General features: G+C 44.4%; 1 protein-coding gene across 4 annotated transcripts in view; it reads right to left on the bottom strand.

Annotated features, from left to right (window-relative positions):
- Positions 1–25,801, bottom strand: part of LOC127570067 (la-related protein 1-like) — a 210,005-nt gene that overhangs the window by 123,152 nt on the left and 61,052 nt on the right. For 3 of the 4 annotated variants that reach the window (XM_052015316.1, XM_052015317.1, XM_052015318.1), the window contains one exon: positions 4,957–5,018. In XM_052015316.1, coding sequence (XP_051871276.1) covers positions 4,957–5,016 — 60 coding nt within the window. In that variant the 5' untranslated portion in view covers positions 5,017–5,018. Of the gene's footprint in view, positions 1–4,956; positions 5,019–9,779; positions 9,853–10,929; positions 10,999–25,801 lie in introns of those variants that run through there. The other variant, XM_052015315.1, reaches the window with a different exon arrangement.

Raw genomic sequence — 25,801 nt, 5'->3', positions numbered from 1 at the left:
TTTTGAAAGTCTAAATACACAACATCTACCGCCTCTCCCTTATCCACTTTACCTGTGATTTCTTCAAAAAACTCCAATAGGTTGGTCAGGCAGGATCTTCACAAAACCATGTTGGCTAGGACCTATCTTGCCTTGCGCCTCTAGGTATTCCATAACCCCGTCTTTGAGGATAGATTCCAATAACTTTCCCACCACTGACGTCAGACTAATAGGTCTGTAATTTCCTTTATGCTGCCTCCCACCTTTCTTATACAACGGAACCACATTTGCGACCCTCCAGTCCTCCGGAACCACGCCGGAATCTATCGATTTCTGGAAAATTATCGCCAATGCCTCCGCTATCTCTAAAGCCACCTCCTTCAGAACCCGGGGATGCACCTCATCCGGTCCGGGAGACTTATCAGTCTTTAGCCCATTTAGTTTTCCCAGCACCTTCTCCCTAGTAATCTTAACTGAACTCAATTCCATTTTGTGAGACTCCTGACTAACCGGCACATTGCTGATGTCCTCCACGGTGAAGACCGATGCAAAATATTCATTCAATTCCTCTGCCATCTCTCTATCATCCATTATAATAGCTCCCGCACCGTTATCAATTGGTCCTATATCAACCTGTGTCTCTCATTTACACCTTATGTATTTAAAAAACCTCTTAGTATCCTTTCGAATGTTATCCGCCAACTTCCTTTCATAATTCATCTTTTCTTTCCTAATGACCTTCTTAGTTTCTCTCTGCAGGTTTTTAAAAGCTTCCCAGTCTTCTGTTTTCCCCACTAATTTTGCTTCTTTGTACGCCGCCCCTTTTGCTTTTATTTTAGCCTTCACCTCTCTCGTTATCCACATTTGTGCCTTTTTTCCATTAAAAACCTTTTTTCTTGGAATATATCTATCCTGCAATTTCCTTATTTCCTGTAGAAATTCCTTCCATTTCTCCTCTGCCGTCGCTCCAGCCAGCTTACTCTTCCAATCAATTAGGGCCAACTCCTCTCTCATACCATTGTAATTTCCTTTGTTCCACTGAAATATCGATACACCAGTTATCAGTTTCTCCTTCAGCAACGATCCCTGCACTACAACACTGATTCAGACTTCCAGTCAGAGAAACACTCCTTGGCCACTACCCTCTGCCTCCCATCACCAAGCCAATTCTGGATCCAGTTTGTCAAAATACCTTGGATCCCTTGTACCCTAACCTTCAGGACCAGGATACCATGCTAGACTTTGTCAAAAGAGGAGGTGGTATTGTAATATTGAGTTAGGGAGCCCATTACTGTAGTAATGAAGGAGATATCCACGAAAGCTCTTCAAATGAGACATATGGATAGAGTTTTCTTTGGAGTGGAGAAGGTCAAGGAGGGACGATGGAGTAATACAAAGTTATGAGGGGCATAGATAGGGTAGATAGAGAGTAGGAATAAAGAGGTCATTTTGACCTGGGGGTCTCACTGGGACTCCACTATTCATAATCTCTATCAATGATTTGGTTGAGAGGAACAAATGGAATGTATCCTAGTGTGCTGATGACAGAATGCTGGGTTACATTGTGTGTTGTGAGGTATGTCAGAATCAGAAATAATTGTCACTGACATATGTTGTGAAATTTGTTGTTTTGTGGTAGCAGTACAGTGCAAGACAAAGACATAAAAATTACTATAAGTTACAAAAATAAATAAATAGATAAATAAATGTGCAGAGAAGCATTAGGGAAACAGCGAAAGGTTAAATAAATGGTTGAGGATAAGGCAGATGGAAAGTGCAATAATTTATAGTTATCCATTTTAATATTTTTTTAAATAGTAAGAGGCATTGTTACTCATAGGGACCTGGGTGTCTTTGCAAATGAGTCATTCAAAATTAATACGCAGTACAGCAAGCAATTTGGAAGGCATGCTATCAAGAAAAGTACTAGTACGGTAAAGGCTACAGATTCAGCCAACAATCCAGCTGCAATATTAAGACCGTTGCTCCAGAATGAGCGGACCTCTGGCCAACTTGTTCCAGTCATTATAACACTGGCATCTGTCTGACAATGTGTAAACTTGCCCAGGTAGGTCCTGTTTACAAAATGCAGGACAAACCCGATCCAGCTAATCTCCACACAATCAGTCTGCTCTCAATCATCACAGTGATGGAAGGTGTTCGCAATAGTATCTTTAACCGGCATTTACTCATCAATAACTTCACCAATGCCCAGTTTGCCTCCAGGCCTCATCACAGCCTTGGACCAAACATGGACTAAACAGCTGAATTTCAAAGGGGAGCAGAGTGGCATCAAGGCTACATTAGGCCAAATGTGGCATTAAACTGGAGTCACTGGGCATTGAGGGGGAAAACAACTCCAATGGGTGAAGCTGTAACTCAAACAAAGGAAGATGTGTTTGTACTAATGGGAGATCAATCATCCTAGCTCCAAGCCATCTCTGGAGGAATTCCTCCAGGCAGTGCCCTAGCCCATTCCACCTTCAGTTGCTTCAGCAATGACTTTCCTTCTATCATAATATCAGAAGTGGGGATGTTTGCTGGTGACTGCAGCACCCATACCTGTATGCAGCTAGACCTAAACAACATTCATGCCACTAAAGTACCAGACAATGACCATCTAACAAGAGAGTCTAACCATCAGCCTGGACATTCAATGGCATTGCCACTGCTGGGTTCCTCACCATCAATGCCAAAGGGGTTAAGCACTGAGCAGAAACTCAACTGGACCAGCCTCATAAATATCATGTCAGGGAGTCATACAGCATGGAAACAGGCCCTTCGGTCCAACTGGTCCATGTCGACTGTGTTGCCCAGAGAACTAGTCCTACCTGCCCATTTGATCCATAGCCCTCTCTTATCCTTGTACTTATTTAGGTGACTTTTAAATGTTGCTAATGTGCCCACCTCAACCTCTATTTCTGGCAGCTCATTCCAAATACGCATCACCCTTCGCGTGAAGAAGCTGCCCCAATGTCCCTTTTAAATCTCTAGCCTCTGGTCTTAAACCTATGCCCTCTTGATTTTAGCAGCCCCCACCACCTTCCTCCCACTGTCCTTCCTCCACCTCTCCCCCCCACGCCCCCCCCCCCCCACCCCACCAGAAACAGACTATGTGCTTGCCCCTGTCTATGCCCCTCATCTTATATAGCTCTTCCAGGTCACCCATCAATCTCCTACGTTCCAGGAAATAAAGTCCTAGTCTACACTCTCAAGTCCAGGCAACATCCTGTTAAATCTTTTCTGCACTCTTTCCAGTTTAATAACATTTTCCCTATAACAGGGTAACTGAAACTATACACAAGTAACTGTACAAAACTGTACATCAAAACTGTACACAATGCCTTAAACGTATGAAGGTAGATAAATCTCCATGGCCTAATGAGGTACGTCCAAGAACACCATGGGAAGCTAGAGAAGAAATTGTGGGAGCCCTGGCTGAGATATATGCAACCGGTGAAGTGCCAGAGATTAGAAGATGGCTAATGTTGTGCCTTTATTTAAGAAGGGCTGCAAAGACAAACCTGGGAACTATAGACCAGTAAGCCTAACATCTGTGGTAGGTAAGTTACTAGAGGGGATTCTGAGGGATAAAATAAACATGCATTTGATTGAGCTTTTTGAAGAAGTAACCAAGAAGGTCGATAGGGCAGGGTGGCAGACATGGTCTATATGAACTTCAGTAAGGCCTTCGATAATGTTCCACATGAGAGGCTACTCTGGTAAACTGGATTGCATGGGATCCAGGGAGAGCTGACTAACTGGATGCAGAATTGGCTTGATGGTAGGAAGCAGAGGGTGATGGTGGATGGTTGTTTGTTGGACTAGAGGCCCATGACTAGTGGTGTTCCCCAGGGCTTGGTGCGAGGCCCATTGCTATCTGGAATCTATCTCAAGGATTTGAATGAGAATATATAAGGATTATTTAGTAAGTTTGCAGATGACATTAAAATAGGTGCTGTTGTTGACAGTGAAGACGGTTATCACGGTTTACAGAGGGACCTTGATCAGTTGAGTAAGTGGGTCAAGGAATGGCAAATGGAGTTTAATTCGGGTAAGTGGGAGGTGCTGTATTTTGGGAAGACAAATGAGGGTGGGACTTTCACACTGAACAATAGGGACACGGTGAGTGTTACAGAATAGAGAGACCGAGGAGTACCAGTACATGGTTCCCTGAAAGTGGCATCGCAGATAGAAAGGGTGGTGAAAAAAGCATTTGGCACGATGGCCTTCATCAGTCAGGGCACTATAGAAATTGGGATGTAATGCTGCAGTTGTCCAAGACTTTAGTGAGGTCACATTTGGAAAATTGTGTTCAGTTTTGGTCACCCTGTTATAGGAAAGATGCCATTAAACTGGAAATAGTGCAGAGGAGACTTACCATGATATTGCCGGGACTCAAGGAACTGAGTTATGGAGAGAGGCTGAGCAGGTTGGAACTTTTTTCATTGAATCGTAGGAGAATGAGGGGTGATCTTATAGACATGTATAAAATCATGAGGGGCATAGATAGGGTGAATGCACACAGTCTTTTTCCCAGGGTTGAGGAATCAAGAACTAGAGGGCATAGGTTCAAGGTGAGAGGGGAGAGATTTAATAAGAACCTGAGGGGCAACTTCTTCACCCAGAGGGTTGTCTGTATATGGAACGAGCTGTTAGAGGAAGTAGTTAACATTAACAACGTTTAAAAGGTATTTGGACACGTTTGCGACTAGGAAAGGTTTAGAGGGATATCAGCCAAACACTGGCAAATGGGACTAGCTTAGATGGGAATCTTGGACAGCATGGACCAGTTGGGCCAAAGGGTCTGTTTCCATGCTGTATGACTCTAAATCGATGAATCTGACGTTCTTGTGCTCAATATATGGAGAAAAGGGGGACAGAGAGAGGAAGAGTTAGTAGAGAGCATATTTTAGCAAAATAAAAATCAGAAACTTGAAAATATCAGAAGTGTTTGTGACAACTCATTGGATTTACCTTGGTTCCTTTCTTTGGTCTTGGGTTTCCTGCTTTGACAACTTTGGCCGGTGCTGGCATTTCTGTGGAGGAGGAAAGATGCACATCATCATCACTGTTTATTCAATCACACCCAGTCTGAATACTGACAGCTAATTGGTTGAGATCTGACCTTGATTGTTGACCCAGGACAGACAAGATTAATCAAGGACCAAATGGAGACTATGACCTCACACTGGACCCAACCACAGGCTGGGGGGGAAATCAGCATCTAATAATCCTCCATCTGCCCATCCTTCATAGCTCCCCACCCTTTCTAACCCCATTCCGTCCCTACCTCCATCTCTCCCAAAAATGCCACAATGATTCAGATTGAGGGTTTCTGAAAGGGGCTCTAAGCTGCGAGATCATAGAAGTCCTACGGCACAGAAAAGGACCCTGCCACCCACCCCCCATGAATCGAATTTCAAGTTTCCAGTTACGTTTCCTTGTTGCTATTACCAGGAGCTTTTTTTTGGCCATTTTGATGGAGGAAGGGGGCGCGGGGAAGGCAAGGGGGAGCGGGGAGGGCAAGAGGGAGGGAGCACATATGCCTAACCCTACTCCACTCACATAGTAGGGTTTTGCCGTGCTTTCAGGTTAGTTAGCAAGGCTTTATAAAGCAGATGCTCACCTCGATGCCAATCCCAGCCTCCTTCACATTCCCTCTCTGGGATGCAAAAGCTGAGGAAAGGCACGGGCATTGTCTACTTGGAGCTACGTGCCTCCCAGGGCCATATCACTTCAAGGAAAGGTCTCTGCGTTTTACCAGACCCTGGAAGCAGGACTCCAGCTGGCTGATGGCTCATATTTCAGGCACCTCTGCTCTCACTGATGGCACCTACTAAGCTCAGGATAGCCAATTCATAATTGGTCAGATGCACAATGACACAATAATCAGTGTCACAGCTGGAAATTAACTAATCAAAACTTGCAGACCTGACTGTGTCATGCAGTGCCTGTTTTATGTTTGGGACACAGTATGTAGGAGCTGGTGGATAGCAAGGCTGCCAAGCAAACACACCTGCAAGAGATATCTCCATCTCCCCAGCTCAGTCGTTGAGATGAAGCAATCACTGGGAACACTCTGATGCATGTGGAATGGCAATCAATTTCTAGAGAGTTTTTATACAGAATACAATCATATCCCTGAGGAAAGCACCAGGTTGAGGAAAAGGAGAATATGGCTGTTTGCCAGGTGGAAGGCAGTTAAAAGTGGTGGAAGGCAGTTAAAAGTGCTGAAAAGGAGACACGAGTCCTCTCCAACACTTATAGAACATAGAACAGTACAGCACAATACAGGCCCTTCAGCCCACAATGTTGTGCCGACCTTTAAACCTCGCCTGACTAACCCCTTCCTCCCACATATCCCTCTATTTTAAATTCCTCCATGTGCTTATCTAGTAATCTTTTGAATTTGACCAATGTACCTGCCTCCACCACCGCTCCAGGCAGCGCATTCCATGCCCCAACCACTCTCTGGGTAAAAAAAACCTTCCTCTGATATCTCCCTTGAACTTCCCACTCATTACTTTAAAGCCATGCCCTCTTGTATTGAGCATTGGTGCCCTCGGAAAGAGGCGCTGGCTGTCCACTCTTAGCTATTCCTCTTAATACTTTGTACACCTCTATCATGTCTCCTCTCATCCTCCTTCTCTCTAGAGAGTAAAGCCCTAGCTCCCTTAGTCTCTCCTCATAATGCATACTCTCTAAACCAGGCAGCATCCTGGTAAATCTCCTCTGAACCCTTTCCAACACTTCCACATCCTTCCTATAATGAGGCGACCAGAACTGGACACAGTACTCTAAGTGTGGTCTAACCAGAGTTTTGTAGAGCTGCATCATTACCTCGTGGCTCTTAAATTCGTTTCCTTGACTTATGAAAGCTAACTCCTCGTAAGCTTTCTTAACTACCCTATCCACCTGTGAGGCAACTTTCAGGGATCTGTGGATATGGACCCCCAGATTCCTCTGCTCCTCCACACTACCCAGAATCCTGCCATTAACTTTGTACTCTGCCTTGGAGTTTGTCCTTCCAAAGTGTACCACCTCACACTTCTCTGGATTGAACTCCATCTGCCATTTCTCAGCCCAGCTCCGCATCCTATCAATATCCCTCTGTAAGCTTTGACAGCCCTCCACACTATCCACAACACCACTGATCTTTGTGTCATCTGCAAACTTGCCAACCCACCCTTCTACCCCCTCATCCAAGTCATTAATAACAATCACGAAAAGCAGAGGTCCCAGAACCGATCCTTGTGGGACACTGCTAGTCACAGCCCTCCAATCTGAATGCACTCCCTCCACCACAACCCTCTGCTTTCTACAGGCAAGCCAATTCTGAATCCACATGGCCCAGCTTCTCTGAATCCACATGGCCAAGCTTCCCTGGATCCCTTGCCCTCTGACCTTCTGAAGAAGCCTAGCATGTGGAACCTTGCCAAATGCCTTACTAAAATCCATGTGGACCACATCTACTGCACTACCCTCATCATCTATCTGGACACCTCCTCAAAGGACACTATCAGGCTTGTGAGACATGATCTTCCCTTCACAAAGCCATGCTGGCTGTCCCTGATCAGCCCATGATTCTCTAAATGCACATATATCCTAAGAATTCTTTCCAACAGCTTGCCCACCACAGACGTAAGGCTCACTGCTCTATAATTCCCTGGACTATCCCTACTACCTTTTTTGAATAAGGGGACAACATTTGCCACCCTCCAGTCCTCTGGTAACATTCTCATGGACAACAAGGACTCAAAGATCCTAGCCAAAGGCTCAGAAATCTCCTCCCTCGCCTCGCGAAGCAGCCTGGGGAATATTCCGTCAGGCCCCGGGGACTTAACTGTCCTAATATTTTCTAACAGCTCCAACACATTCTCTTTCTTGATATCAACGTGCTCTGGAACATTAACCTTACCAACACTGTCCTCAGCGTCATTAAGACCCCTCTCCTTGGTGAATACTGAAGAGAACTATTCATTGAGAACCTCACCCACTTCCACAGCTTCCAGGCACATCTTCCCACCTTTGTCTCTAATCAGACCTACCTTTACTCTCGTCATCCTTCTGCTCTTCACATGTGAAAAATGCCTTGGGGTTTTCCTAAACCCTACTTGCCAAAGCCTTTTCATGTCCCCTTCTTGCTCTCCTCAGCCCCTTCTTAAGTTCCTTCCTTGCTACCCTATATTCCTCAAGAGACCTATCTGATCCTTGCTGCCTAAACCTTATGTATGCTGCCTTCTTCCTCCTAACTAGATGTTCCACCTCTCTTGTCAACCATGGTTCCTTCAACCTGCCATTCCTTCTCTGCCTCACTGGGACAAATTTATCCCTAACATCCTGCAAGAGCTCCCTGAACAACAACCACATCTCCATAGTACATTTCCCTTCAAAAATATCATCCCAATTTACACTCTCAAGTTCTAGCCTTATAGCCTCATAATTTGCCCTTCCCCAATTAAATATTTTCCTGTCCTCTTTGCTCCTATCCTTGTCCATGACAATGCTAAATTTTAGGGAGTGGTGGTAACTGTCCCCCAAATGCTCACCCACCGAGAGATCTGTCACCTGACCTGGTTCATTATCTAATACTAGATCTAATATGGCATTCTCTCCAGTCGAACTGTCAACATACTGTGACAGGAATCCGTCCTGGACACACTTAAACTCTGCCCCATCTAAACCTTTGGTACTAAGCAGGTGCCAATCAATATTTGGGAAGTTGAAGTCTCCCATGATAACAACTCTGTTATTTTTGCACCTTTCCAAAATCTGCCTCCCGATCTGATCCTCAGTCTCCTTGCTGCTACCGGGGGCCTACAGAATACTCCCAGTAGAGTAACTGCTCCTTTCTTGTTCCTAATTTCCACCCACACTGACTCAAGAGAGGATCCTGCTACATTATCCATCCTTTCTGTAATAGTATCCTTGACCAGTAATGCCACCCCCTCTTCCTCTTCTCCCCCCCTCCCTATCCCTTTTAAAACACTGAAATCCGGGAATATTCAGTATCCATTCCTGCCCTGGTGACAGCCAAGTCTCTGCAAGAGCCACAATATCATAGTTCAATGTATTTATCCAAGCATCACCCTTATTCCTGATGCTTCTTGCATTTAAGTAAATGCACTTTAGCCCATCCACCTTACTACTTTTATACCCTATACTCTGCTTCTCTTTCCTCAAAGCCTCTCTATATGTTAGATCTGGCTTTCCTCCAAGCAGTTCTTCCACTGACCTATCCCTCCGGGTCCCATCCCCCTTGCAAACTAGTTTAAACCCTCCCGAACCACACTAGCAAACCTGCCTGCAAGGATATTGGTCCCCCTCGATTCAGGTGTAACCCATCCAATCTATACAGGTCCCACCTTCCCCAGAAAAGATCCCAATGATCCAAAAATCTAAAACCTTGCCCCCTGTACCAACTCCTCAGCCACGCATTCATCTGCCATCTCCTCCTATTCCTACCTTCACTATCACGTGGCACTGGCAGCAATCCTGAGATTGCTACCCTTGAGGTCCTGTTCTTCAGTCTTCTGCCTACTCCCTAAACTCACTTATCAGGACCTCATCCCTCTTTCTACCTATGTCGTTGGTACCAACATGTACCACGACTTCTGGCTGCTTTCCCTCCCGCTCAAGAATGCTTATTCAGTTCATCCGCCATTTCTTTGTTCCCCATTACTATCTCTCCAGCGTCATTTTCCAGTGGTCCGATGTCCACTCTTGCCTCTCTTTTATTCTTTACATAACTGAAAAAAAACTTTTGGTATCCTCTTGTTTATTATGAGCTGGCTCACCTTCATATTTCATCTTTTCTCCCCTTATTGCTTTTTTAGTTGCCTTCTGTTGGTTTTTAAAAGCTTCCCGGTCCTTTAGGTTCCCGGTAGTTTTTGCAATATTGTAAGATAAGATATCTTTATTAGTCACATGTACATCGAAACACATAGTGAAATACATCTTTATGTAGAGTGTTCTGGGGGCAGCCCGCAAGTGTCACCACGCTTCTGGCGCCAACATAGCATGCCCACAACTTCCTAACCCATTCGTCTTTGGAATGTGGGAGGAAACTGGAGCGCCCGGAGGAAACCCACACAGACACAGGAAGAAGGCACAAACTCCTTACAGACAATGGCCAGAATTGAACCTGGGTCGCCAGCGCTGTAATAGCGTTACACTAACCAATACACTACTGTGCCCTCTCTTCTGCTTTTGTGCTGTCTTTGACTTCCCTTGTCAGCCATAGTTGCCTCATCCTCCCTTTAGAATGCTTCTTCTTCTTTGGTATGAACTGATCCTGCGTCTTCTGAATTACTCCCAGAAACTCCTGATATTGCTGCTCTACCATCATCCCTGCTATCGGCCCCTTCCAATCAACTTTGGCCAGCTCCTCTCTCATGCCTCTGTAGTTACCTTTACTCAACTGTAATACCGATCCATCTGATTTTAGCTTCTCTCTCTCTCAAACTGCAGGGTGAATTCTATCATATTCTGATCACTGCCTCCTAAGGGTTCCTTCACCTTCAGCTCCCTAATCAAATCTGGTTCATTGCACAACACCAAATCCAGAATTGCCTTTTCCCTAGTGGGCTCTACAAAGTCACAGGAATCCGTCCTGGACACACTTAAACTCTGCCCCTTCTAAACCTTTGGTACTAAGCAGGTGCCAATCAATATTTGGGAAGTTGAAGTCTCCCACGATAACAACCCTGTTATTATTGCACCTTTCCAAAATCTGCCTCCCAATCATTATCCTTGCTGCTACCAGGGGGCCTATTAGAAAACTCCCAGTAGAGTAACTGCTCCTTTCATGTTCCTAACTTCCACCCATACTGACTCTAGAGAGGATCCTGCTACATTATCCACCGTTTCTGCAGCTGTAATAGTATCCCTGACCAGTAATGCCACCCCTCCTCCTCTTCTTCCCCCCCCCCTCCCCTAATCCCTCACCTCACACTTCTCCGGATTGAACTCCATCTGCCACTTCTCAGCCCAGCTCTGCATCCTATCGATGTCCCTCTGCAATCTTCGACAGTCCTCTTGGTCACCTCTTCAAAAAAACTAACAGATTTATGAGACATGATTTCCCATGCACAAATCAGCGCTGACCATCCCAAATGAATCCTTGATTGCCTCTACTTGTCTATTCTCTGCCACTGTTAGTCTTTGCTCTCACCTGCAAACTTTTTTGTTCAATCTACTTTAGATCATTTAATCTGTTCAATTAAAATTCCTTGTTTAAGTTAACACAGCTATTTCAGGTTCAAGTTTCTCAGTCTCAAATTGAATGCCACATACAATCAAGCCAGGACCACTACTTAGGCGATCTTTTGCTCTGAGATCATTTATTAAACTGTTCTCATTACCATTACCAGATCCAAAATAGCCTGTTCCATAACATTTTGCTCTAGGAAATTATTGCACATGCACTCTATGAGTTCATTCTTGTGGCTACCATTTCAAATTTGATTAACCCAATCTACATGAATACTAAAGTCACCCAAGATTAATCTCTTCAGCCATGTGTTTAACACACTATCCTCCTGTTTCTGTACTCACTGACAGGTGGCTCTGGTAGCAAATTGGAGATTACTACTTTTAAGGCCCTGCTTTTTAATCTCATCAAGCTCTGTAATCTGCCTGCAGGACTCGTTCTTTCTCTGTATGTCATTGGTATTACAATCTCTGGCCATTTACCCTCTACCCTTTAGAATATTTTGCGGCCACTTCATAACATCCCTGATCCTGCCAGGAGGGAATCAATGTACCATCCTGGAACAGAACACAACATGCTGTTAATGCTCAGGAGGTCAAGAAGCTTCTATGGAAAAGTCATCAAGCTGCTATTCCCACCACAACTGCTGCTGGACCTGCTCAGCTTTCCTAGCATTTTTATTTCAGATTCCCAGTATCTGAAGTATTTTGTCTTTGTACATTTGTGCAGCCATGCTTGTCATGCCAGAAGCAAATACCTGTCCCCACTAACAAATGAATACTTTAACAATGTAAGCTCTTTTGTCCTTTTCCTGTTTTACTGAAGCAACCCTTTTCCTATTTCACTGAATTTCCACACATAAATTGAAGACTCTTGCACTCTGATAAAGTTTTACTCAGATGAAGATGCATTCATTTCATTAGCAAAATCATTTTCTTTTATGAACCTGTAAGGCACTGCCAAACTGCTCAAATACTAAATGAGCCACTGGTGTTTACTTCCTATTCATGTATCTAGTTATAGATGACTATCTAATTAAGTGGTTGTTTACTCTTTGGTTTCTGCTGTATAAGAATTTTCAAGTGAAAGTTAAATACAAGTTTATGTTAAACTCTGAATGCATTTGCCAAATGTAAATTTTAGAAAGATATCAGACTCTCACAATTTCCCTCACATTAAATTCCTGGCCTTTGCACTAAAAGAACTGTTACAGAAGAGATGGCAGCCCATTAAATCAGTGCCAGCTTCTGGGAGGCCAAAGCCATCTGAACCATTCCCATGCTCACTTCCAAAATCTCTGCAAATTCTCAGCCAAGCACCCATCATTTCTTTTGTGAAGGCATTGATTGATTCTATTTCCGTTAACCACACATGCCATGAATTCCAACTCATAACTACCCCGACTGGTACCGTTGGAAGAAGTTCTGCAGAACAACATGAATAACGTTTAGAGAGGTGCAGGTTAATCAAGGACAGTCAACATGGAGTTGTTACAGAAAGGTTGCATCTGACTAACTTAATCTTTTGAGGAGGAAACAAAGAGCTTCAACGAAGATAGAGCTTTTTTTCTAATTTATTCATTGCTTTGGAATCTGAGAATTGCCGGCAAGGCCAGCATTTATCGCTCATCATGCAGTAGCAGATTAGCGCAGAAGGTTGTCATAGGTTGCAACAGGATTTAGACAGGATGCAGAGCTGGGCAAAGAAGTGGCAGATGGAGTTCAATCCGAAGAAGTGTGAAGTGATACACTTCGGAAGATCGAACTTGAATGCAGAGTACATGGTTAATGGGAGGATTCTTAGCAGTGTGGAGGAACAGAGATATCTTAGGGTCCAAGTACATACATTCCTCAAAGGTGCCGCACGAGTTGATAGGGTGGTTAAGAAGGTGTATGGTATGCTGGCCTTTATTAGATGGGGGACTGAGTTCAAGAGCCGAGAGATAATGTTGAAGCTTTATAAGATTCTGGTTAGACCACACTTGGAATATTGTTCTCAGTTCTGGTCACCACATCATAGGAAGAATAGAAACATAGAAAACCTACAGCACAATTCAGGCCCTTCGGCCTTACCTTAGGCCCCTACCTTAGAAATTACTAGGCTTACCCATAGCCTTCTATTTGTCTAAGCATGTACCTATCCAAAAGTCTCTTAAAAGGGATGTGGAAGCTTTGGAGAGGGTGCAGAGGAGATATACATGGATGCTACCTGGATTACAGAGCATGCCTTATGAGGAGAGGTTGAGCAAGTTAGGTGTTTTTAGGGGAGTGACGGTGGATGAGAAGTGACTTGATAGAGGTATATAAGATTATGAGAGGCATAGACAGAGTGGACAGCCAGCATCTTTTCCCCAGGGTGGTAATGGCCAATACTAGAGGTCACCCATTTAAGGTGCGTGGAGGAAAGTTCAGGGGAGATGTCAGAGGTACACAGAGAGTGCTGGGTGCCTGGAATGCACTGCTGGGGGTAGTGGTAGGGGCTGATACAATAGGGTCATTTAAGAGTCTATTAGATAGGCATATGGATGAAAGAAAAAGAGGGTTATGGGAGGTGAAGTCGTGAGAGGGATAGACTGAATGTGCATAAGGTTAATATAGGTTGCCACAACATCGTGGGCCGAAGGGCCCGTACTGTGCTGTACTATTCTATGTTGTAAGCAAAGGTAATGGCTGGTGAGAAATTTTGGTGGCTGGAGGGCTTTTATGCATTGAAGTTCCACAAGCCTCAGGACCAGGCTCCTCACTTTCTGTGGTAATATATTAATGATTTCAACTTAAATAGGAGATTCATGATTGGTAACTAAAACTGGTATTGTCATAGGTACCGAGGTACAGTGAAAAACTTGTTTTGCATGCCATCCATACAGATCATTTCATCACAAGTACATCGAGGTATTACAAGGGAACAGCAATAACAGAATCCAGAATATAGTGTTACAGAGAAAGTGCAGTGCAGGCAGACAATAAAATGCCTCCCTCTAGATTCTATCACTCACTTACACACGAGGGACAATTTAAAGCAGACAATTAGCCCACCAACCTGCATGTGTTTGGGACATGGGAGGAAACCAGAGCACCCGGAGGAAACCTATGTAGCCACAGGGAGGACCATTCCATGTCGACAATATTTCCCTCATCAATATCCCACAAATAAAAATTCAGTCAGGTTAGTCAAACATGATTTGCCTTTAATCAGTCCATGCTGCTCCTTCTCTATCAACAAAGTTTGCTAATTGCCTATGAATATTTTCATGATTATTAATTCATTTAGGTCCTTCACAGCTAAGAATAAACCATTTGGTTTGTAGTTACCCGGCAAGTCCTTGGTTTTGACAAAGACTGTTACATTTAACATTTTCTAGGCCTCCTCAGTATCTATGCAGCAATGGAAGATTTGGGCAAGCCCTTCTGGAACCTCCATCTTGACTTGACTTCCCTCAGCTACCTTGGTTGTATCCAAGGCTCACCACCTTTGATGCAATCTCCATTGAAGTTGCACTCAAATGAAAATGCACCCACTCTCTTCACTAACTCAGATACATAAAATATCGTACTTTATCTCAAGAATACTAGGATTAAAAGGAATGCAGCATTTTGAAGGAAGCTTGATGAGGTTGCATATGAAAAAGTTATCAGTGCTGGGCACTATACTTCAGAAAGAAAATATTTTCATTGGACTATGTTGAGCGGATTCACTTGCCACGAAAATATGGTAGCTAGTAAAGTATATTTTCTTATTCTAGAGTCATAGAGCATGGAAGCACGCCCTTCAGTCCAACTGGTCCATGTCGACCAAGGTGCTCCATCCAAGCTAGTCCCATTTGGCTGTGTTTGGCCCATAACGTTCTAAACCTTTCCAATCCATGACCTGTCCAACTGTCTTTTAAAAGTTGTTATTGTACCTGCCTCAACCACTTCCCCTGGCAGTTCATTCTACATGGATACCACCCATTGTTATAAAAAGTTGCCCCTCAAGTCCATATTAAATCTTTCCCCTCTCACCTTAAACCTATGCCCTCTAGTTTTTGATTCCCCGACCCTGGGAAAAGACTGAGTGCAATCTGTGCCCCTCATGACTTTATACACCTCTACAAGATCACCTCTCAAGTCTCCTACGTTCCAAGGAAAAGGGTCCGAGCCTGTCCAACCACTCGCTTTAACTAAGTCCCTTGAGTCTAGGCAACATCCTTGTAAATATTTTCTGCATTCTTTCTAGTTTAATAACATCTTTCCTATAGCAGGGTGACCAAAACTGAACACAATATTCCAAGTGCAGCCTCACCAGTGTCTTGTACAACCACACCTTGACCTCTCAATTCTATACTCAATGGCCTGACAGATGAAGGCCAGTGTGCCAAGCGCCTTCCTTACCACCTGTGACCTTTGACTCCACTTTCATGGAACCAGGTCCCTCTGTTCATCAACACTCCCCAGGGCCCTATCTGGATTTGACTTCCACAATGAAGTACCTCACACTTATCTGAATTAAACCCAGTTGCCATTCCCTGCCCACTTACCCAGCTGATCAAGATCCCCCTGCAATGTTTGATAAAATTTTTCACTGTCAATGATACCACCTATTTTGGTGTCATCTGCAAACTTACTAACCGTGCCCTGCACATTGTCATCCAAACTGTTGATAAAGATGACAAATAACAATGGGCCCAGCACCAACCCGGGGCACACCACTAGTCACGAGCCTCCAGTCCGAGAAACAACCTTCCACCATCACCCTCTGGATACACATTTGGCTTGAGGGTAGGAAGCAATTAGCCAACTCTCCTTGGATTCCATGTGATCTAATCTTCCAGAGCAGCCTACCATGTGGAACTGAAGTCCATTTAGACCACATCTACCGCCCTGCCCTCATCAACCTTCTTGGTCACTTCCTTGAAAAACTCAATCAAGTTTGTAAGACATGATCTCCCACGCACAAGGTCATGTTGACTATCGATAATCTACCCATCTTTCCAGATGCATGTACTGTACATCTTATCTCTCAGAATCTTCTTCAGTAACTTGCCTGCCGCAGATGTTAAATTCACTGGTCTATAGTTCCAAGGTTTATCTTTGCAGCCCTTCTTAAAATCACAACATTCACTACCCTCCAGTCTACCAGCACCTCACCCATGGCTAACGATGATGCAAATATTTCAGCCAGGGCTCCCGCAGTTTCTTCTCTAGCTTCCCAGAGTGTTCATGGATAAACCTGGTCAGGTCCTGGAGATCTGTCTACCTCAATACCTTTTAAGACATCCAGCACCTCTTTGACTGTAATGTGGACTATCCCAAGACCACCAATTAACTTTCCCTGCTTCCAAAGTCTTCACATCTTTCTCCACAGTAAAAACAGATGAGAAATATTCATTAAGGACCTTGCCCATCTCCTGAGGCTCCACACATAGATGTCTCCTTTGGTCTTTGAGGGATTCTATTCTCTCTCTGGTTACTCTTTTTCCCTTCAAATACATAAAATCTCTTTTGATTCTCAATCTTCTCTGCCAAAGCCATGTCATGCTCCTTTTTCTGCCCTCCTGATTCCCTTTAGGAGTACACTCCTGCATCAACTATACTTCTCCAGGGATCCACTTGATCCCAGCTGCCTGTATCTGACCCATGCCTCCTCCTTTTTCCTGGCCAGGGCCTCAATATCTCTCGTCATCCAGGGTTCCCTACTCCTGCCAGCCTTATTCAAATTGTACAGTGTAACTTACTAGGCATATCCCACGGCCTCACTATTAATACCACATTAACACAGACAAAGAAACATGATGCAACTGTAACTGCTGCATTAACTCATTAGGATTTACCGAGATATTCCTTTTGTTCTAACCATCTCTCCCTTACCTTCTAGTTTTTCTCTCTACACCAGTTCTGATGACCTGGTTAACTGTTAAATGTTAACTGTTTCTCTTCTTACTGATGCTGCCTGACCTGCTGAGTGCTTCCAACATTTTCTGCTTTTGTTTCAGATTTTCTATGTTTTGATTTTCATCTGTTGTCTCTTCACCGAGTCAAAATCCTGAAACTACCTACTCAGTTTAAAAAGTGGGGACAGAAAAAAAGGAAAAACTTCGGAGGCTTCGTGGGCTTCGCTTTGGAGGACTACGGAGCAGATAAGTTTTTCTTTATCTTTTTTATTAGGGTTTTAAGAATAAGGCTTAGTTTTTAATAGGGTTGTAATTTATTAGGGTTAGTGTTTTAATAAGGTACTTTTATAAGGGTGTAAAAGTTTTAAGTGGTAAAGTGGGGGCTGGACTGTGCAGGCACGGTGCCGGCAGCTTAGAAAGCCAACCGCCGTATCCAGCGGGCAGCGTCGGAGCAGGCAGCGGAGTGAGAGGGAGCAGAATGTTCTGGGCTTTGGCTCAAGGGGCGAGGAAAGGTAGGTGACTTGAGTTAAGGAAGGGGTATGAGTGCAGTTTCCTGTACTCAGTGTCAGATGTGGGAGTTCCCGGAATCTCCCTGCCTCCAGGAGGGCTACATCTGCACCCAGTGTGTCGAGCTGCAGCTCCTGAGGGACCGTGTTAGGGAACTGGAGATGCAGCTCGATGACCTACGTCTGGTCAGGGAGAGTAAGGAGGTGATAGAGAGGAGTTATAGGCAGGTGGTCATGCCGGGAACATCGGAATCAGGCAATTGGGTCACAGTCAGGAGGGGGAAGGGGAAGGGGCAGGTACTAGACAGTACCCCTGTGGCTGTACCCCTTGACAATAAGTACTCCTGCTTGAGTACTGTTGGGGGAGACAGCCTACCTGGGGGAAGCAACAGTGGCAGTGTATCTGGCACAGAGCCCGGACCTGTGGCTCAGATGGGTAGGGAAGGAGTGAGGAGGGAACTAGTGATAGGGGACTCTGTAGTTAGGTGGGCAGACAAGCGACTCTGTGGATGCAGGAAAGAAACTCGGAAGGTAGTTTGCCTACCAGGTGCCAGGGTCTGGGATGTTTCTGATTGTGTCCAAGATATCCTGAAGGGGGAGGGAGAACAGCCAGAGGTCGTGGTACATATTGGTACCAACGACACAGGTAGGGAACGGAACGAGGACCTGAAAAGAGGCTATAGGGAATTAGGAAGGAAGTTGAGCAGGACCTCAAAGGTAGTAATTTCCGGATTACTACCTGTGCTAAGCGACAGTGGGTATAGGAACAGAATGAGGAGGAGGTTAAATGCGTGGTTGAGGGATTGGAGTAAGGAGCAGGGATTCAGTTTTCTGGATCATTGGGGCCTCTTTGGGGCAGGTATGACCTGTTCAAAGAGGACGGGTTGCACTTGAATCCCAGGGGGGCCAACATACTGGCGGGGAGGTTTGCTAAGGCTACTGGGGAGAGTTTAAACTAGAATTGTTGGGGGGTGGGATCCATACTGGAGAGACTGGGGAAGAGGTGTTTGGCTCTCAAATAGAGGAGGCGAGGAGTAAGTACCATAGGCAGATGATAGAGAAGGACGTGTTCAGACAGGCTTGAGATGTGTCTATTTTAACGCAAGGAGTGTTGTGAACAAGGCGGATGATCTTAGAGCTTGGATCGATACTTGGAGCTATGATGTGGTGGCCATTATGGAAACTTGGATGGCTCCGGGGCTGGAATGGTTGATTCAATTGCTGGGTTTTAGATGTTTCAGGAAGGACAGGGAGGGAGGCAAAAGAGGTGGGGGAGTGGCACTGTTTATCAGAGATAGTGTCACGGCTGCGGAAAAGGTGGACGTTGTGGAGGGATTGTCTACAGAGTCTCTATGGGTGGAGGTTAGGAACAGGAAGGGGTCGATAACAGTGCTGGGTGTTTTTTATAGGCTGCCCGATAGTGACAGGGTTATTGAGGAGCAGATAGGGAAGCAGATCCTAGAAAGGTGTGAGAATAACAGAGTTGTTGTGATGGGAGATTTTAATTTCCCAAACATCGATTGGCATCTCCAGACAGTGAGGGGTTTAGATGGGGTGGAGTTTGTTAGGTGTGTTCAGGAAAGGGTTCTTGACACAGTATGTAGATAGACCTACAAGAGGATTTGATATTGGGTAATGAACCTGGTCAGGTGTCAGATCTCTCAGTGGGTGAACATTTTGGTGATAGTGATCATAATTCTATCTCCTTTACGTTAGCACTGGAGAGGGATAGGAACAGACAGGCTAGAAAGGTGTTTATTTGGAGTAAAGGGAATTATGAGGCTCTCAGGCAGGAAATTGGAAGATTAAATTGGGAACAGATGTTCTCTGGGAAAAGTACGGAAGATATGAGGCAAATATTCAGGGGATATTTGTGTGGAGCTCTGCATAGACATGTTCCGATGAGACAGGGGAGTCATGATAGGATACAGGAACTGTGGTGTACGAAGGCTATAATAAATCTAGTCAAAAGGAAAAGCATACAAAAGGTACAGAGAGCTAGGTAATGTTAGAGATCTGGACAAGGCTAAAAGGAAGGAACTTGAGAAAGAGATTAGGAGAGTCAGAAGGGGACATGAGAAGGTCTTGGCAGGCAGGATTAAGGAAAACCCCAAGGCGTTCTACAAGTATGTGAAGAATAAGAGGATGAAATGCGAAAGAATAGGGCCTATCAAGTGCAGCAGTGGGAAAGTGTGTGTGGATCCGGAAGAAATAGCGGAGGTACTTAATGAATACTTTACGTCAGTATTCACCACGGCAAAAGATCTGGGGGATCGTAGTGGGGACTTGCAGCGGCCTGAAAAGCTTGAGCATGTAGATATTAGAAAAGAGGTGGTGCTGAAACTTTTGGAAAGCGTCAAGTTGGAAAAATCGCTGGGACTGGATATGTACCCCAGGTTGCTGTGGGAGGCGAGGGAGGAGATTGCGGAGCCTCTGGCGATGATCTTTGTGTCGTCCATGGAGACGGGAGAGGTTCCGGAAGATTGGAGGGTTGTGGATGTTGTTCCCTTATTCAAGAAGGGGAGTAGGGATAGCCCAGGAAATTATAGACCCGGTGAGTCTTACCTCAGTGGTTGGTAAGCTGATGGAGAAGATCCTGAGAGGCAGGATTTATGAACATTTGGAGAGGTATAATATGATTAGGAATAGTCAGCATGGCTTTGTCAAGGGCAGGTCCTGCCTTATGAGCCTGATTGAATTCTTTGAGGATGTGACTAAGCACATCGATGAAGGGAGAGTAGTAGATGTAGTGTATATGGATTTCAGCAAAGCATTTGATAAGGTACCCCATGCGAGGCTTATGGAGAAGGTGAGGAGACATGGGATCCAAGGGGACATTGCAGTGTGGATCCAGAATTGGCTGGCCCACAGAAGGCAAAGAGTGGTTGTTGAAGGGTCATATTCTGAGTGGAGGTCGGTGACCGGTGGTGTACCTCAGGGGTCTGTACTGGGACCCTTACTATTTGTGATTTTTATAAATGACCTGGATAAGGAAGTGGAGGGGTGGGTTAGTAAGTTTGCCGATGACACGAAGGCTGGGGGTGTTGTGGATAGTTTGGAGGGCTGTCAGAGGTTACAGAGGGACATAAATAGGATGCAGAGTTGGGTTGAGAAGTGGCAGATGCAGTTCAACCCAGATAAGTGTGAAGTGGTTCATTTTGGTAGGTCAAATATGTTGGCGGAATATAGTATTAATGGTAGGACTCTTGGCAGTGTGGAGGATCAGAAGGATCTTAGGGTCCGAGTCCATAGGACGCTCAAAGCGGCTGCGCGGGTTGACTCTGTGGTTAAGAAGGCATATGGTGTATCGTCCTTCATCAATCAGGGAATTGAATTTAGGAGCCGTGAGGTATTGTTGCAGCTATACAGGTTCCTGATCAGACCCCACTTGGAGTATTGTGTTCAGTTCTGGTCACCTCACTACAGGAAAGATGTAGAAGCCATAGAGAGGGTGCAGAGGAGATTTACAAGGATGCTGCCTGGGATGCGGAGCATGCCTTATGAAAGCAGGTTGAGGGAACTCAGCCTTTTCTCCTTGGAGAGACGGAGGATGAGGGGGGACCTGATTGAGGTGTATAAGATGATGAGAGGTATTGATAGGGTAGATCGTCAGAGGCTTTTCCCCAGGGCTGAATTGGTGGCCACAAGAGGACATAGGTTTAAGGTGCTGGGGAGTAGATTTAGAGGAGATATCAGGGGTAAGTTTTTTACTCAGAGAGTGGTGAGTGCGTGGAATGGGCTGCTGGAAACGGTGGTGGAGGCTGATACGATAGGGTCTTTCAAGAAACTGTTAGATAGGTACATGGAGCTGAGTAAAATAGAGTGCTATGGGTAAGCCTAGTTGGGTAGGGACATGTTCGGCACAGCTTTGTGGGCCAAAGGGCCTGAACTGTGCTGTAATTGTTCTATGTTCTATGTTCTAACCACACAGTAGGAGTACCTTCAGCAGAAAGACCTCAACAGTTGACGAAGATGGTTCTTCACCATCTTGAAGGTTCTCTACATATGGAGAATCAATGTTGGGCTTGCCAGAGATGACCTGTCTCTAAATTTAATTTGAAAAAAAGGTGTCCATGCACTAGGACTCAGTGCCAACCACAACACATTAACCAAACAATTGGCTGAATTCTTAGCCCAACAATAAGAGCAATGCTAAAATCCCTCACACATCCCTGTAATGAATGAGTCTGGTTACCTTTCCAGAGCAACTCAGGGATGTGAGGCTGTGCCTTTGGTCATGCAGGGCTCCCACAACACCTCACCCATGTTGTTCAGTTATGGTTAAACTGGACCATCAGCAAGAAGGAACTTTTGCATTGCAACATCCCAATTATTTTCATTTGATGACAGAATAGGATTCTGTTAAAGACAGAAGAATTATTTCTGCTTGAAACAGATAACACAAAGACAGTTGGGTTTATGATGCAAGCTAAATGATTGTAATGTCAGAACAATTAATTTCACGTGAAAACAAAGAGACTGCAGACTCTGGAATCTGGAACAAAAACAGAACACTGGAAGAATTCAGCAGGTCAAGCACCATCTACAGAAGCAAAAGATGTAAGTCAACATAATGGGTCGAGACCTGCATCAAGACTGAGAGGGAAAAGGAAAGATCACCAATAAATAGCGCAGTGCAAGGAGGGGTAGGATAGAGGCTGGTAAGAAACATCCCAGTATTACAAAAGGTCAAACAATGCTTCTGGAGTTGCTTCAGTTCATTAGCCCTTTAAGATAAATCATCCCTGGGATATAAGCAGTGCCGGCATGCTCAGCATTTGTTGCCCTAGAACATATAATGGTGAGCTGCCTTCTTGAACTCCATATCCTGTCGTAGGGACTTGAAGGATTTTGACTCAGCTTTGGTGGGGAACAAAAGGCAATACTTTTAAAAATAGGATGGCATGCGACTTTTGGGCAGCATTTTCCTACACTTGATGTTGTTGACATTTGAGATGGTTGAGACTGCAGGCTGTCGAAAAAACCTTGGTGAGTAACTGCAATGTATTTGGTAGATGATACACCCATTCTGCTACCCCACAGCAATACCCTGCAGAGCACTGACTTGAACAGTGCTCATGGCCCTTGAGTCCGAACATGCATGGATACAAATCTATCTACAATTTTAAAAAGATATCCGCTGGGGCTCTCATTGTTGTTCTGGGAACTTGGTGGCAACCACTGGCACTCCTGCAACTGAGAAATGGTGATCTCATCATTGTATGGCTCATTGTGGAATGAACTGCCAAAGCAATGCGCAGAAGCTGCCTATGAAAGTTGTGGCGAGCAGAGCAGCTGCTAAGGCTTGAGAGGTGTGGCTCAAGGATGCATCTAGAATGGCAATGAGTACAGGCCATGCTGACAGACCTTTCAATGCCACAATCTCTCTCATCATTTCCTGTTGGATGCAATGGAGGTTATTGTCTCCCCCTCTGTTTACATGGCCTGCCTCTCCAGCCCAGAGATTTCTCTATAGCCTGTCTACATGTGACCAAGCTAATTGCTAGCAATGGCCCATACTCACCATGCTGGCAAGAAGGCAGCCCTGAAGCCATCCGACCTCAGCGACGAATGGAGACACTGCTCCCTCACAAGCAGTCACTACACACCAAGCTATGTGACAATGAGATCAACTGTTTCAGTACTACAGAATTGTCAGCAGAAAACTCAACTTGGTTCCTGGCTCAGTAGTGGAGATAGCAGAGAATCATACCAAGAACATATTGCTATCAGTAACACAGCTCTATATATATTATGCTATAATGGTATTTTTATAGCACTGGTCCCATTAGCACTCTCATTCCTGAGTATGCACCTTGAGCAGTAAGTGAGGTGCCAGTTTACTATAAGCACTTATGGTAGAAGGAGTACATGTTGAGGTTCCATCCAAGCAGCGAGCTTTCTTCTGGATGGTGTTGACTCTCGAGTGTTGCTGGATTTGCACTCATGGCAAATGAAGAGTTTTATGTTAAACTTCTGACATGTCTTATGAATGTTGAAATAGCTCAGCACATCACAGAAACTAGCCTCACCTCCATGGACCCTGTCTACACTTTTCGCTGCCTAGGAAAAGCAGCCAACATAAACAAAGACGCCACGCGTCCCAAACATCCTCTCTTCTCCCCCCTGTCATTGGGCAGAAGATAAAAAACCTGAAAACACGTACCACTAGGCTCAAGGACAGCTTCTGTCCCGCTGCATAAAACCATTGAACATCCTGTAGTAAGATAAGATGGACTCTTGACCTCATAGTCTACCTCGTTGTGGCCTTGCACTTTGTCTGCCTGCACTGCACTTTCTCTGTAACTGTAACTCTTTATTCTGCTATTGCTTTCCCTGTACTACCTCAATGCATTATTATAATGAAATGATCTGTATGGATGGTATGCAAAACAAAGTTTTTCACCGTACCTCGGTACATGTGACAATAATAAACCAATTTAACATTTTGGCATCATGAGGCAAAGCACTCACCACAGAATACCAAGCCTGTAATCTGCTCTTGTAGTCATAACTTGTGTTTCTGCTCAATGGTGATCCCAGTGTTTGATGAGAAGTGATGCTGTGATCAATGAATATTAATGACAGATAATCATTACCTGGCCTGGCACTAGTGTAACCAAACTGCTTGTTGTCGTGTTTTAATCAAACATGGATATTGCCAGGTCTTGCAAAGAGGCAAAGACAACTCCATTATCTGCAGAATTACCAATGGAAGTGAGCACTGAGAAATGATTAGCACATTTTCTAATTTCTGCCCTTAAAAAATTATTAAGCTTTAATTTGTAAATGCCAAAGTGAAAGGCAAGACTAACCACTGAATGTGTGGTGAAACAGGATTGTTTCATGGTATATCAGAAGATACTGTAATCAGTGGAGTTCTAACTGTAAATCAGTACACAGTCAGTAAATCATGCCCACTTCAAGTAAACTCAAGATAACTTTGGAGAAAAATGGTCAAAAAATTCATATGTTGTTGCACTAGCAAGGGCACGAGTAAAGATTCAAGGTCGTATGAGTTACAATCGAATTAATGGTGATCTTACAGGAGCATAGCTGCCAGCACGCATAGAGTAAGTGTCAGCTACATAGCTTAGTGTAAACAGTCCTGCATTCTCTGCACATAGGCTGATCATCAGCTACACTGCTCAAAGCAAACAAGCCTGTCTACCAGGATCTCTATATTAAGATTGGTTTTAAAATATAAAAAATAACTTTTTTTAAAAAAGTGTGCAGGCCACATTTACAGAAACCAAATATCCAATCTCATATCGTAAGCTCATTGAAGCATTACAGTAGTGAAATCTTACTACCAAAATTATGGTTTTAAATTTTCTGCCACTTTGAATTAATTTGATGGGATCATCGGAACAGTATATTTTAAGGAACTTTCAGCAGCCAGCTTTCACCTCTGGTTTGTTTGGAACTTTGACATTTAGTCACTATAGCCAAGTATGTAAATATGCAACAGAACTGAATGCAGATATTTCTCATAAAATTCAAATATTAAACATTTCTAACATGTAACACACTAACTACTTATAAATTTGCTTACCAGTCATGTTAAGAAGATCAACATCAGAAAGGTTGGAGAGACCTGACATAATAAGCAGTCTGTACACCAAGCACTGCACTGTAGGCAAATATGATAGTGTCACATGATCGGTACTTGGGAGCTGCAGAGTTATTTTTGTAGCAGACAAGGTTATTCCCGATCTTGCATGTTAACACTTCAAGTTTCACTTAAGTCTTGGTGAATGTTTCACTTTACAGGTTGGAGCTACAAGTCTTATGTTGCTCAACACAATGTTCGAATTTCGTAGGATATCAGCTCAGACCACAGACCAGGGCCACAGCTCTGCGGAGACCAGGGCCACCATATCCACACCCACCTATACTAATTCTGTTAACAAGCACTTGACAATGGCCTTCTAAGTTTTAGCAATTCAAGTGCTCATCTAGATACTCCTTAAACATTGTGAGTCTCTGCCTCCACCATCGCTTCATGCAGTGCATTCCTGATTCCAAACATCTGGTGAAAAAATTCTTCAGATCCCATCTAAGTCTACCTCTTACCTTAAAGCAATGCCCTCCAGTTTTACACACCTCTGCTACGGGGAAAGATTTCTCATTACCTATGCCCTCATAATTTGGTACACCTCAAACAGGTCCTCTTCAGCCTCCTTCACTCCAAGTAAAACAAACCTAGCCTATCCAATTGGCTTGATAGTT

The sequence above is a fragment of the Pristis pectinata genome, chromosome 4 (assembly GCF_009764475.1).
Source record: "Pristis pectinata isolate sPriPec2 chromosome 4, sPriPec2.1.pri, whole genome shotgun sequence".
Classification (NCBI taxonomy): domain Eukaryota; kingdom Metazoa; phylum Chordata; class Chondrichthyes; order Rhinopristiformes; family Pristidae; genus Pristis; species Pristis pectinata.
This window is presented reverse-complemented; position numbering and strand designations above follow the sequence as displayed.